General features: G+C 45.9%; 1 protein-coding gene across 1 annotated transcript in view; it reads left to right on the top strand.

The window, feature by feature from the left end:
• Positions 1-15,033, top strand: part of mthfs (5,10-methenyltetrahydrofolate synthetase (5-formyltetrahydrofolate cyclo-ligase)) — an 89,399-nt gene extending 74,366 nt beyond the window's left edge. Inside the window, exon 3 of the mRNA XM_046348975.1 lies at positions 13,540-15,033. Within this exon, the coding sequence (XP_046204931.1) occupies positions 13,540-13,766 (227 nt within the window). The 3' untranslated portion in view covers positions 13,767-15,033. The remainder of the gene's footprint in view (positions 1-13,539) is intronic.
• Positions 15,034-15,587: the final 554 nt, after the last annotated feature.

The following is a 15,587-nucleotide window of genomic DNA, read 5'->3' as shown; positions in this document are numbered from 1 at the left end:
GGCAAAAAAGGCCGTGGTGGCAAAGTAAATACAATATAGCAAGTAAAACACTGGAATGGTAGTTTTGCAATGGAAGAATGTGCAAAGTAGACATAAAAATAATGGGGTGCAAAGGAGCAAAATAAATAAATAAATAAAATACAGTTGGGAAAGAGGTAGTTGTTTGGGCTAAATTATAGGTGGGCTATGTACAGGTGCAGTAATCTGTAAGATGCTCTGACAGTTGGTGCTTAAAGCTAGTGAGGGAGATAAGTGTTTCCAGTTTCAGAGATTTTTGCAGTTCGTTCCAGTCACTGGCAGCAGAGAACTGGAAGGAGAGGCGGCTAAAGAAAGAATTGGTTTTGGGGGTGAACAGAGAGATATACCTGCTGGAGCGTGTGCTACAGGTGGGAGATGCTATGGTGACCAGCGAGCTGAGAAAAGGGGGGACTTTACCTAGCAGGGTCTTGTAGATGACATGGAGCCAGTGGGTTTGGCGACGAGTATGAAGCGAGGGCCAGCCAACGAGAGCGTACAGGTCGCAATGGTGGGTAGTATATGGGGCTTTGGTGACAAAACGGATTGCACTGTGATAGACTGCATCCAATTTGTTGAGTAGGGTATTGGAGGCTATTTTGTAAATGACATCGCCAAAGTCGAGGATTGGTAGGATGGTCAGTTTTACAAGGGTATGTTTGGCAGCATGAGTGAAGGATGCTTTGTTGCGAAATAGGAAGCCAATTCTAGATTTAACTTTGGATTGGAGATGTTTGATATGGGTCTGGAAGGAGAGTTTACAGTCTAACCAGACACCTAAGTATTTGTAGTTGTCCACGTATTCTAAGTCAGAGCCGTCCAGAGTAGTGATGTTGGACAGGCGGGTAGGTGCAGGTAGCGATCGGTTGAAGAGCATGGATTTAGTTTTACTTGTATTTAAGAGCAATTGGAGGCCACGGAAGGAGAGTTGTATGGCATTGAAGCTTGCCTGGAGGGTTGTTAACATAGTGTCCAAAGAAGGGCCGGAAGTATACAGAATGGTGTCGTCTGCGTAGAGGTGGATCAGGGACTCACCAGCAGCAAGAGCGACCTCATTGATGTATACAGAGAAGAGAGTCGGTCCAAGAATTGAACCCTGTGGCACCCCCATAGAGACTGCCAGAGGTCCGGACAGCAGACCCTCCGATTTGACACACTGAACTCTATCAGAGAAGTAGTTGGTGAACCAGGCGAGGCAATCATTTGAGAAACCAAGGCTGTCGAGTCTGCCAATGAGGATGTGGTGGTTGACAGAATCGAAAGCCTTGGCCAGATCAATGAATACGGCTGCACAGTAATGTTTCTTATCGATGGCGGTTAAGATATCATTTAGGACCTTGAGCGTGGCTGAGGTGCACCCATGACCAGCTCTGAAACCAGATTGCATAGCAGAGAAGGTATGGTTAGATTCGAAATGGTCGGTAATCTGTTTGTTGACTTGGCTTTCGAAGACCTTAGAAAGGCATGGTAGGATAGATATAGGTCTGTAGCAGTTTGGGTCAAGAGTGTCCCCCCCTTTGAAGAGGGGGATGACCGCAGCTGCTTTCCAATCTTTGGGAATCTCAGACGACACGAAAGAGAGGTTGAACAGGCTAGTAATAGGGGTGGCAACAATTTCGGCAGATAATTTGAGAAAGAAAGGGTCCAGATTGTCTAGCCCGGCTGATTTGTAGGGGTCCAGATTTTTCAGCTCTTTCAGAACATCAGCAGAATGGATTTGGGAGAAGGAGAAATGGGGAAGGCTTGGGCTTGTAACCCGGTTCACTTGTAACCAGGTTCACTTGTAACCAGGTTCACTTGTAACCCGGTTCACTTGTAACCCGGTTCACTTGTAACCAGGTTCACTTGTTGCGTTCCAAAATGGGGTAAAAATTCATTTAATTTTTATATTTTGTCAACGATCTTCACAAAATACTCATGTCAAAGTGGAAGAAAAAATTCAATTTAAAAAAAAGAATGAAAAATAAAACCCTATATATATATATATATATATATATATATATATATATATACCTTGATTAGATAAGTATTCACCCCTCTGTGTCAATACATGTCAGAAACACATTTGGCAGCGATTTCAGCGGTCAGTCTTCTTGGGTAAGTCTCTAAGAGCTTTGCACACCTGTATTGTGCAATATTAGCCCATTATTCTTTAGAAAATTCTTCAAGATTTGTCAAGGTGTTGGGGATCATGGCTAGACTGCAATTTTCACATCTTGCCATATATTTTCAAGCAGATTTCAGTCAAAATTGAAACTTGGCCACAGAAACATTCACTGTGTTCTTGGTAAGTAACTCCAGTAGATTTGGCTTTGTGTTGTAGGTTATTGTCCTGTTGAAAGGTGAATTCCTCTCCCAGTGTATGGTGTAAAGCAGACTGAAGCAGATTTTCCTCTAGGATTTTACCTGCGCATAGCTCCATCCCGTTTCTATTCATCCTGAAAAACTCCCCAGTCTTTGCCGATGTCAAGCATACCCATACCATGATGCAGCCACCACCATGCTTTAATAAGGAGGCAGTTACTCAGTGATGTGTTGTGTTGGATTTGGCATAAGGCTTTGCATTTCTTTGCCTTGTTTTTGTTGCAGTATTACTTTAGTGCCTTGTTGCATAGATATGCATGTATTCTGTATATTTGTATTCTTCTTTTCACTCCGTCATTTAGGTCATTATTGTGGAGTCACTACAATGCTGTTGATCCATCCTTAGTTTTCTCCCATCACAGCCACTGAACTCTGCTGTTTTAAAATCACCAATGGTGACGTCCCTAAGCAGTTTCCTTCCTGTCCTGCAGCTCAGTTCAGAAGCACGACTGCATCTTTGATGTGTCTTGGTGGTTTAATACATCATCCACAGCATCATTATTACCTTGACCATGCTTAAAGATATATTCAATGTCTAATTTGTTATTGTTACCCATCTACCAATCACTGCCCTCCTTTATGAGGCTTTAGATAAAGCTCCGTGGTCTTTGTAGTTGAATCTGTGCTAGAAATGTAATATTTGACAGAGGGACCTTACATATGTTGTATGTATGGGGGACAGAGGAAAGTATAGTCATTAAAAAATCATGTCAACCCTTGTTATTTCACACAGAGGGAGTCCTTATTTGATTTGTTAAGCCAAATAACTCATTTAGGTTTTGCCTAAACAAAGAGGGTGACATTTGCAATGACTATTTTAGTTGTTTATTTTTTATTCATTTGTAATATATATATATATAATATATATTGACTTTAAAAAACAACAGTTAAATCTATTTCAATCCCACTTAAAAATGCAAGAGAATGTGAAAAAAGTTCAAGGGGGTGGAGCCTTTCTATAGTCTCTGTATACCAACCAATCACGTCTTCAGTTTATAGGGCTCCCTCTGACAGTGAACAGCTGGTTTGATTAATTTCTCTCTACTCTGACTCAGTCCTGCAGCCTTGAATACCTCTCATGAACCTATCATGGCTGTTGTCAAGGAAACTACAGATAGACCATAATGCAAAGCAAATTTAAATACATGAGAAGAGATGGGGGGGAAAGGTCTGTCTTGCCGTGCCACCAAATTTGCTTTGATTATCGTCATGGTTTTCACATAGCAACAAGAAGGGCACCTTATTCCAAGTACCTTGAATATTCCCAGTAGCTGACAGAAGGTTTTAGACCATATTATTTCCCCCTCTTTTCATAACAGAAGTTCCATCCTCATAACGAATGTCTCTTTGTCCTGGGGTGCATAGAAAGCAAAGGTCTGGAGGTGTGTGTGTGTGTGGACAACACAACACAAATTGCTACCTGTCAGGATTGACATCCTGCTGTGCATCTGAAACTTGTTTCAAAGCATTTTCCTCTTGTTCAGATACTTACTTACATGTGGAGACAGAGAGAGAGAGAACACGACAGAGAGAGAGAGAGAACACGACAGAGAGAGAGACCACGGCAGAGAGAGAGACCACGGCAGAGAGAGAGAGAACACGGCAGAGAGAGAGAGAACACAGCAGAGAGCGAGAGAGAGAACAAGGCAGAGAGAGAGAGAGAGAGAGAACACACAGCAGAGAGAGAGAGAGAACACACAGCGGAGAGAGAGAGAGAACACACAGCGGAGAGAGAGAGAGGTCACACAGCAGAGAGAGAGGTCACACAGCAGAGAGAGAGGTCACACAGCAGAGAGAGAGGTCACACAGCAGAGAGAGAGGTCACACAGCAGAGAGAGAGAGAGAACACACAGAGAGAGAGAACACACAGCAGAGAGAGAACACACAGCAGAGAGAGAGAACACACAGCAGAGAGAGAGAGAGAACACACAGCAGAGAGAGAGAACACACAGCAGAGAGAGAACACACAGCACAGCAGAGAGAGAGAGGTCACACACAGAGAGAGAGTCACACAGCAGAGAGAGAGAACACACAGCAGAGAGAGAGAACACACAGCAGAGAGAGAACACACAGCAGAGAGAGAGAACACACAGCAGAGAGAGAACACACAGCAGAGAGAGAGAGGTCACACAGCAGAGAGAGAGAGGTCACACAGCAGAGAGAGAGGTCACACAGCAGAGAGAGAGAAACACAGCAGAGAGAGAGAACACACAGCAGAGAGAGAACACACAGCAGAGAGAGAACACACAGCAGAGAGAGAGAGAGAACACACAGCAGAGAGAACACACAGCAGAGAGAGAGAACACACAGCAGAGAGAGAGAACACAGCAGAGAGAGAGAACACACAGCAGAGAGAGAGAACACACAGCAGAGAGAGAGCAGAGAGAGAGAACACACAGCAGAGAGAGAACACAGCAGAGAGAACACACAGAGAGAGAGAACACACAGCAGAGAGAGACACACACAGCAGAGAGAGAACACACAGCAGAGAGCAGAGAGAGAGGTCACACAGCAGAGAGAGAGAGGTCACACAGCAGAGAGAGAGAACACACAGCAGAGAGAGAGAACACACAGAGAGAGAGAGAGACACACAGCAGAGAGAGAACACACAGCAGAGAGAGAACACACAGCAGAGAGAGAGAACACACAGCAGAGAGAGAACACACAGCAGAGAGAACACACAGCAGAGAGAGAGAGAGAACACACAGCAGAGAGAGAGAACACACAGCAGAGAGAGAACACACAGAGAGAACACACAGCAGAGAGAGAGAACACACAGCACAGCAGAGAGAACACACAGCAGAGAGAGAGAACACACAGCAGAGAGAGAGAGAGAGAACACACAGCAGAGAGAGAGAACACACAGCAGAGAGAGAACACACAGCAGAGAGAGAGAGAGAGAGAACACACAGCAGAGAGAGAGAACACACAGCAGAGAGAGAGAACACACAGCAGAGAGAGAGAACACACAGCAGAGAGAAAGAGAACACACAGCAGAGAGAGAGAACACAGAGAGAGAGAGAACTCAGCAGAGAGAGAACACACAGAGAGAGAGAGAGAGAGAACACACAGCAGAGAGAGAGAACACACAGCAGAGAGAGAACACACAGAGAGAGAGAGAGAGAACACACAGAGAGAGAGAACACACAGCAGAGAGAGAGAGAGAGAACACAGCAGAGAGAGAGAGAACACAGCAGAGAGAGAGAGAGAACACAGAGAGAGAGAGAGAGAACACAGCAGAGAGAGAGAACACACAGCAGAGAGAGAGAACACACAGCAGAGAGAGAGAACACAGCAGCAGAGAGAGAAGAACACAGCAGAGAGAGAGAACACACAGCAGAGAGAGAGAACACACAGCAGAGAGAGAACACACAGCAGAGAGAGAGAGAGAGAGAACACACAGCAGAGAGAGAGAACACACAGCAGAGAGAGAGAACACACAGCAGAGAGAGAGAACACACAGCAGAGAGAGAGAACACACAGCAGAGAGAACACAGCAGAGAGAGAGAAGAACAGCAACACAGAGAGAGAGACACACAGCAGAGAGAGAGACACACAGCAGAGAGAGAGAAGAACACAGCAGAGAGAGAGAACACACAGCAGCAGAGAGAGAGAACACACAGCAGAGAGAGAGAACACACAGCAGAGAGAGAGAAACACACAGAGAGAGAGAGAGAACACAGCAGAGAACACAGCAGAGAGGAGAGAGAACACAGCAGAGAGAGAGAGAGAACACAGCAGAGAGAGAGAGAGAACACAGCAGAGAGAGAGAGAACACAGCAGAGAGGAGAGAGAGAACACAGCAGAGAGAGAGAACACAGCAGAGAGAGAGAGAACACAGCAGAGAGAGAGAGAGAACACACACACAGCAGAGAGAGAGAGAACACAGCAGAGAGAGAGAGAGAACACAGCAGAGAGGGAGAGAGAGAACACAGCAGAGAGAGAGAGAGAGAACACAGCAGAGAGAGAGAGAGAGAACACAGCAGCAGAGAGAGAGAGAATACAGCAGAGAGAGAGAACAGAACACAGCAGAGAGAGAGAGAACACAGCAGAGAGAGAGAGAGAATACAGCAGAGAGAACACAGCAGAGAGAGAGAGAGAGAACACAGCAGAGAGAGAGAGAGAATACAGCAGAGAGAGAGAGAGAGAATACAGAGAGAGAGAGAGAGAACACAGCAGAGAGAGAGAGAGAACACAGCAGAGAGAGAGAGAGAGAACACAGCAGAGAGCAGAGAGAGAGAGAACACAGCAGAGAGAGAGAGACACAGAGCAGAGAGAGAGAGAGAACACAGCAGAGAGAGAGAGAACACAGAGAGAGAGAGAGAACACAGCAGAGAGAGAGAGAACACAGCAGAGAGAGAGAGAGAACACAGCAGAGAGGAGAGAGAACACAGCAGAGAGGGAGAGAGAGAGAACACAGCAGAGAGAGAACACAGCAGAGAGAGAGAGAACACAGCAGAGAGAGAGAGAACACAGCAGAGAGAGAGAGAACACAGCAGAGAGAGAGAGAACAGCAGCAGAGGAGAGAGAGAGAACACAGAGAGAGAGAGAACACAGAGAGAACACAGCAGAGAGAGAGAACACAGCAGAGAGAGAACACAGAGAGAGAACACAACACAGAGAGAGAGAGAACACAGCAGAGAGGAGAGAGAGAGAACACAGCAGAGAGAGAGAGAGAACACAGCAGAGAGAGAGAGAGAGAACACAGCAGAGAGGGAGAGAGAGAACACAGCAGAGAGAGAGAGAGAACACAGCAGAGAGAACACAGAGAGAGAGAGAACACAGCAGAGAGAGAGAGAGAACACAGCAGACAGAGAGAGAATACAGCAGAGAGAGAGAGAGAGAACACAGCAGGAGAGAGAGAGAACACAGCAGAGAGAGAGAGAACACAGCAGAGAGAGAGAGAATACAGCAGAGAGAGAGAGAGAGAATACAGCAGAGAGAGAGAGAGAGAATACAGGAGAGAGAGAGAACACAGCAGAGAGAGAGAGAGAACACAGCAGAGAGAGAGAGGAATACAGAGAGAGAGAGACACACAGAGAGAGAGAGAGAGAACACAGCAGAGAGAGAGAGAGAACACAGCAGAGACACAGCAGAGAGAGAGAGAGAGAGAGAACACAGCAGAGAGGGAGAGAGAACACAGCAGAGAGGGAGAGAGAACACAGCAGAGAGGGAGAGAACACAGCAGAGAGAGAGAGAACACAGCAGAGGAGAGAGAACACAGCAGAGAGAGAGAGAGAACACAGCAGAGAGGAGAGAGAACACAGCAGAGAGGGAGGAGAGAACACAGCAGAGAGAGAGAGAGAGAACACAGCAGAGAGGAGAGAACACAGCAGAGAGAGAGAGAGAGAGAACACAGCAGAGAGAGAGAGAACACAGCAGGAGAGAGCAGAGAGAGAGAGAGAGAACACAGCATAGAGAGAGAGAGAACACAGCAGAGAGAGAGAGAGAACACAGCAGAGAGAGGGAGAGAGAACACAGCAGAGAGAGGAGAGAGAACACAGCAGAGAGAGGAGAGAGAACACAGCAGAGAGAGAGAGAACACAGCAGAGAGAGAGAGAACACAGCAGAGAGGGAGAGAACACAGCAGAGAGAGAGAGAACACAGCAGAGAGAGAGAGAGAGAACACAGCAGAGAGGGAGAGAACACAGCAGAGAGAGAGAGAATACAGCAGAGAGAGAGAGAACACAGCAGAGAGGGAGAGAACACAGCAGAGAGGGAGAGAGAGAGAACACAGCAGAGGGAGAGAGAACACAGCAGAGAGAGAGAGAACACAGCAGAGAGGAGAGAACACAGCAGAGAGGGAGAGAGAACACAGCAGAGAGAGAGAGAGAACACAGCAGAGAGAGAGAGAACACAGCAGAGAGAGAGAACACAGCAGAGAGGGAGAGAGAACACAGCAGAGAGAGAGAGAACACAGCAGAGAGAGAGAGAACACAGCAGAGAGAGAGAGAGAGAACACAGCAGAGAGAGAGAGAGAATACAGCAGAGAGGGAGAGAGAGAGAACACAGCAGAGAGAGAGAGAACACAGCAGAGAGGGAGAGAGAGAACACAGCAGAGAGAGAGAGAACACAGCAGAGAGCAGAGAGAGAGAGAACACAGCAGAGAGAGAGAGAGAACACAGCAGAGAGGGAGAGAGAGAATACAGCAGAGAGAGAGAGAGAGAGAGAGAGAGAGAGACACACAGCAGAGAGAGAGAGAGGGAGAGAGAGAACACAGCAGAGAGGGAGAGAGAGAATACAGCAGAGAGAGAGAGAACACAGCAGAGAGAGAGAGAGAGAACACAGCAGAGAGGGAGAGAGAGAATACAGCAGAGAGAGAGAGAGAGAACACAGCAGAGAGACAGAGAGAGAATACAGCAGAGAGAGAGAGAGAGAACACAGCAGAGAGAGAGAGAGAACACAGCAGAGAGAGAGAGAGAACACAGCAGAGAGGGAGAGAGAGAATACAGCAGAGAGAGAGAGAGAGAATACAGCAGAGCGGGAGAGAGAGAGAACACAGCAGAGAGAGAGAGAACACAGCAGAGAGGAGAGAGAACACAGCAGAGAGAGAGAGAGAGAATACAGCAGGGAGAGAGAGAGAACACAGCAGAGAGGGAGAGAGAACACAGCAGAGAGGGAGAGAGAGAACACAGCAGAGAGGGAGAGAGAACACAGCAGAGAGAGAGAGAGAGAATACAGCAGAGCGGGAGAGAGAGAGAACACAGCAGAGAGGGAGAGAGAACACAGCAGAGAGGGAGAGAGAACACAGCAGAGAGGGGAGAGAGAACACAGCAGAGAGGGAGAGAACACAGCAGAGAGGGAGAGAACACAGCAGAGAGAGAGAGAACACAGCAGAGAGGGAGAGAACACAGCAGAGAGGGAGAGAGAGAACACAGCAGAGAGAGAGAGAGAGAACACAGCAGAGAGGGAGAGAACACAGCAGAGAGAGAGAGAGAGAACACAGCATAGAGAGAGAGAACACAGCAGAGAGGGAGAGAACACAGCAGAGAGAGAGAGAGAGAACACAGCATAGAGAGAGAGAGAACACAGCATAGAGAGAGAGAGAACACAGCAGAGAGAGGGAGAGAGAACACAGCAGAGAGAGGGAGAGAGAACACAGCAGAGAGAGGGAGAGAGAACACAGCAGAGAGAGAGAGAGAACACAGCAGAGAGAGAGAGAACACAGCAGAGAGGGAGAGAACACAGCAGAGAGAGAGAGAACACAGCAGAGAGAGAGAGAGAACACATCAGAGAGGGAGAGAACACAGCAGAGAGAGAGAGAATACAGCAGAGAGAGAGAGAGAACACAGCAGAGAGGGAGAGAGAGAATACAGCAGAGAGAGAGAGAGAACACAGCAGAGAGAGAGAGAGAGAATACAGCAGAGAGAGAGAGAGAGAACACAGCAGAGAGAGAGAGAGAGAACACAGCAGAGAGGGAGAGAGAGAATACAGCAGAGAGAGAGAGAGAGAATACAGCAGAGAGGGAGAGAGAGAATACAGCAGAGAGAGAGAGAGAGAACACAGCAGAGAGAGAGAGAGAATACAGCAGAGGAGAGATCCTTTCAGAGAGAGTTGAGAGAGAGAGAGAGAATACAGCAGAGCGGGAGAGAGAGAGAATACAGCAGAGCGGGAGAGAGAGAGAACACAGCAGAGAGAGAGAGAACACAGCAGAGAGGGAGAGAGAGAATACAGCAGAGAGAGAGAGAGAACACAGCAGAGAGGAGAGAGAGAGAACACAGCAGAGAGGGAGAGAGAACACAGCAGAGAGAGAGAGAACACAGCAGAGAGGGAGAGAACACAGCAGAGAGGGAGAGAGAATACAGCAAGAGGGAGATGAGAGAACACAGCAGAGAGGGAGAGAGAGAGAACACAGCAGAGAGTGTTGAAGAACACAGCAGAGAGAGAGAGAACACTTTCAGAGAGAGAGAGAGAACACAGCAGAGAGAGAGAGAGAATACAGCAGAGAGGGAGAGACTTGAGACCAACAACAGCAGAGTGAGAGAGAGAACACAGCAGAGAGGGAGAGAGAGAACACAGCAGAGAGAGAGAGAACACAGCAGAGAGGGAGAGAGAGAACACAGCAGAGAGAGAGGAACACAAGCAGAGAGGGAGAGAGAACACAGCAGAGAGAGACTTGAGAGAACACCTTTCAGTGTTGAGAGAGAACACAGCAGAGAGGGAGAGAACACAGCAGAGAGGGAGAGAGAGAGAACACAGCAGAGAGGGAGAGAGAGAGAACACAGCAGAGAGGGAGAGAATACAGCAGAAGGGATGTGAGAGAGAACACAGCAGAGAGGGTTTTGAATACAGCAGAGAGAGAGAGAGTGAGAGAGAGAGAACACAGCAGAGAGGGAGAGAGAACACACAGCAGAGAGAGAGAACACAGCAGAGAGAGAGAGAACACAGCAGAGAGAGAGAGAGAGAACACAGCATAGAGAGAGAGAGAACACAGCATAGAGAGAGAACACAGCAAGAGAGGGAGAGAGAACACAGCAGAGAGAGGGAGAGAGAACACAGCAGAGAGAGGGAGAGAGAACACAGCAGAGAGAGGGAGAGAGAACACAGCAGTGTTGAACTTGGAGAGAGAACACATCAGAGAGAGAGAACACAGCAGAGAGAGAACACAGCAGAGAGGGAGAGAACACAGCAGAGAGAGAGAGAACACAGCAGAGAGGGAGAGAACACATCCTTTCATAGTGTTGAAGAGAACACAGCAGAGAGAGGAGAGAGAACACAGCAGAGAGAGGGAGAGAGAACACAGCATAGTTGAACTTGGAACACAGCAGAGAGGGAGAGAGAACACAGCAGATAGAGGGTTGAGAACACAGCTTGGAGAGAGAACACAGCAGAGAGAGAGAGAGAGAACACAGCAGAGAGAGAGAGAGAGAGAACACAGCATAGTGAGAGAGAGAGAACACACAGCAGAGAGATAAAAGGGGCAATGGCATTTTGGCACAGCCTTCAGGAGTAGATGTCCTTTCAGAAAGTGAATGATTTAACATTCATCTGAGATCTTTGAATTGGATAGGAATAGAAAAGACTGTTGAGTCGATAAAAACAGAGGCCTTTGATTGGGCTCTGTGTTATTTACACATTGGGATAGTGTTGTGTGTGTGATCACCAACAATCCTTTCATTGTGTTGAATTTGGATCCTTACTGCCATTTAAAGTGGATGATGTGATGCCAGATGAGTCATGTGAACAACAGTAGGCTATATGCATCAATAATAGATGGATGTTACCCTGCAGTCTGGAGGGCCGGAGAAGAGACCACAACAGTTGGCATCCCCAACCTGCTGCTGTTGTGAACTGAATGCATAATATCCCTGCTTAATCTGCATAAATGATTCATGAACGTCAAGGTTGCGTGACAACAGGAAGAGATTTTGATATTGGAGTCTCAGGCTACACTGAGCAGAATGGAGTGGAGGTTCACATCATCACCAGAAGCCTGGTGCCTCATTCATAAAGTCTAGGATCAGGTCCACTCTTTCCATGTAATCTTTTCATTTTAACCGTGTTGCAAAACTGATTCTAGATCAGCATCCTACCCTGAGACGATTGATACATATGGGCCCTGATTCATAGATGTTTTGAAACATTCTGTGAATCATCTCATCTGTTATTTCTTTAGTTGTTGAGCACTTGATCTACCGGTTCCACCAGGATGTTGTGAAATATTGATCCAACACCATCCATCTTTTCAGAGAATCTGTAGCTTGTTGGTCTGATGGAATTCATAAAGAATTGATCATGCTGGAGACTGTAGAACTGGCAATGCATGTTTTAGTTCTGCAATTGAAGCAGGCCTGCAGTTCACCAACCAACAATAGCATTTTTAGCCACATTTATTTTGTAGGGTGAAGTGTATTTCTGTTTTAAATAGGATGAACAGCGTTGTTTTATAGCTTTGAGAAACTCCTTTCATGTTCTTAAACCAACCAATCCTTTCATAGTGTTGAACTTGGATCACCAACCAATCCTTTCATAGTGTTGAACTTGGATCACCAACCAATCCTTTCATTGTGTTGAACTTGGATCACCAACCAATCCTTTCATAGTGTTGAACTTGGATCACCAACCAATCCTTTCATAGTGTTGAACTTGGATCACCAACCAATCCTTTCATAGTGTTGAACTTGGATCATAGTGTTGAACTTGGATCAACCAATCCTTTCATAGTGTTGAACTTGGATCACCAACCAATCCTTTCATAGTGTTGAACTTGGATCACCAACCAATCCTTTCATAGTGTTGAACTTGGATCACCAACCAATCCTTTCATAGTGTTGAACTTGGATCACCAACCAATCCTTTCATAGTGTTGAACTTGGATCACCAACCAATCCTTTCATAGTGTTGAACTTGGATCACCAACCAATCCTTTCATAGTGTTGAACTTGGATCACCAACCAATCCTTTCATAGTGTTGAACTTGGATCACCAACCAATCCTTTCATAGTGTTGAACTTGGATCACCAACCAATCCTTTCATAGTGTTGAACTTGGATCACCAACCAATCCTTTCATAGTGTTGAACTTGGATCACCAACCAATCCTTTCATAGTGTTGAACTTGGATCACCAACCAATCCTTTCATAGTGTTGAACTTGGATCACCAACCAATCCTTTCATAGTGTTGAACTTGGATCACCAACCAATCCTTTCATAGTGTTGAACTTGGATCACCAACCAATCCTTTCATAGTGTTGAACTTGGATCACCAACCAATCCTTTCATAGTGTTGAACTTGGATCACCAACCAATCCTTTCATAGTGTTGAACTTGGATCACCAACCAATCCTTTCATAGTGTTGAACTTGGATCACCAACCAATCCTTTCATAGTGTTGAACTTGGATCACCAACCAATCCTTTCATAGTGTTGAACTTGGATCACCAACCAATCCTTTCATTGTGTTGAACTAGGATCACCATACAGGGGTGAGGCAACGCTTTAACAAGATGTATTGTAATTGAGGTAGAAGATCAGACATACTGTTTTAAACATGCATAGAGATGGCTGACTATAGACCTATATCACCACTGCTGTATAACCTCTGACCCAGATAACAGGGTTACATTCTGAGATGGCATCAGCTCTCTGAAGAATGGTTCATAAGGTATTTTAGTAAGCCTCCTCCTCATTCATGTATTGTCATGTCTTCCTCCCATGCAGGAGGTCTTGACCTGATCTTGATGCCAGGCCTGGGATTTGACAGGAAGGGGAATCGTCTGGGCCGAGGGAAGGGCTTCTACGACTCATACCTGGAACGCTGTATGAAGCACCCCAAGGGGAAGCCGTACACCATCGCTCTGTCCTTCAGGGAGCAGCTGTGTCAGGACATACCTGTGGGTGACAACGACGTGCTGATAGACGAGGTCCTGTATGATGTCCTGGACTAGTTAAAAGGCACATTTTCATATTTCTGAAGTAAATCTCTATTTGTGATGTAAATTAAATGTCCTAGAAGAGTTCAGACACCTTTTTTGTGCTTTGTCTTGTTTTTGAGAAACCTACCCCAGCCGTGACACTCTTCCTTGCTCGTTGTGCAGTAATCTGGCAACGCAAATGACATGAACAAAACCCACCCAAATATGTTGTTTTAGAGTCGACCAAAATGGATTATAATGTTGCGGATACATTTGGGAATGACACAATTTAACATGTACAACATCTTAAGACCTACATCACTATACTGACAGTCCATCTCTAAAAGGATATATGGGTGTTTTTGGAGCTTTAGTTCACATGTTTATGTGTCCTGATACTCTGCACAACGAGCAATGAGGAAGTGTATCCTGGCTGGGAGAAACGTATGAAAAACAAGACAAATCACACAAAACACTGTCTGGACCCTTCTAGAACATGCCATTTACACCAGAAACAGAGATCTTATTCAGAAATAGGAAAATGCTCCTTTAACTGTGATGGGAGTCGACAACTGGACTACAGTGGTATGATCATGAAACCAGTGAGGCTGAGGGGAGGACGGCTCATAATAATGTCTGGAACGGAGCAAATGGAATGGCATCCAACCATGTATTTACATACCATTCCACGGATTCCTCTCCAGCCATTACCACAAGCCCGTCCACCCCAGTAACGTGCCACCAACCTGTGGATGAAATTGTATTCTACAGCACATTATATCATATTATGTGATACCAGCTAACAGATACTGGTTCCCAGAACACTGGGGAAGTTATTTCAATCAACCAAAAGAGAACCTTTAGGGAACGTTCTGTGCTAGCTGTGATGATATTGTTTGGTATGATGATATGACATTCTCATAAGACATGAAGCTGTGAACTAGTCAACAAGACAGTGGTGGAGCTGAGTCTGGTGGCCCCATTCCAAACGGATCATTAGCCCCTTTACTCCAAGGTTTTTGTTTAAATACTGATCCAATCCATTGAAATATTCTAGTGGGGGCATCAACAAGGGCCTAAGTAAGGGGCCAGGGTTCAGTTTGGACTTGGGACCTCTTAAGTGCTTGCTAAAGACCCCATAGTAATCATAATGGTCAAACGAGTTGTCTTAGAATGTGCCTGAATTGGTGAGGAATAAACTGTTCTCTACAGATGACACTTCTACCAGGTGACACTACCTTGTTTCCATTTCAAGATTCCTGTGATTTCAGTTATTAGATTTTTTAAACTGTCACATGTCCTGGTCTTCTGTTATGAGATGATTATGCTGCCATTCGGGGACACAGGAAGTTCAGTTAGGAATAAAGATGACTGAATGAACACACGCTTGTTTATTGCTCTCTAAAGCTAGCTAGCATAGTTTGGTGTCAGAAGTGGGATCCAAAACCCTTGGTTGTCTTAACAAAGGAATAAGAGTTTTATTATTATTATTATTATTTATTACTAGAGACTGAGAGCATGCTAAGAATGAGTGTTTGACTGGCAGAATGCTAATGAACTGCCTAGTGACTGCCTCGCTTGTTTGCCTAGTTGCTGTGATGCCCTTGCTAATGAACTGCCTAGTGACTGCCTCGCTTGTTTGCCTAGTTGCTGTGATGCCCTTGCTAATGAACTGCCTAGTGACTGCCTCGCTTGTTTGCCTAGTTGCTGTGATGCCCTTGCTAATGAACTGCCTAGTGACTGCCTCGCTTGTTTGCCTAGTTGCTGTGATGCCCTTGCTAATGAACTGCCTAGTGACTGCCTCGCTTGTTTGCCTAGTTGCTGTGATGCCCTTGCTAATGAACTGCCTAGTGA

The sequence above is a fragment of the Oncorhynchus gorbuscha genome, linkage group LG05 (assembly GCF_021184085.1).
Source record: "Oncorhynchus gorbuscha isolate QuinsamMale2020 ecotype Even-year linkage group LG05, OgorEven_v1.0, whole genome shotgun sequence".
NCBI classification, from domain to species: Eukaryota; Metazoa; Chordata; class Actinopteri; order Salmoniformes; family Salmonidae; genus Oncorhynchus; species Oncorhynchus gorbuscha.
Note: the sequence above shows the minus strand (reverse complement) of the source record. Positions and strands in the feature narration are given on the sequence as shown.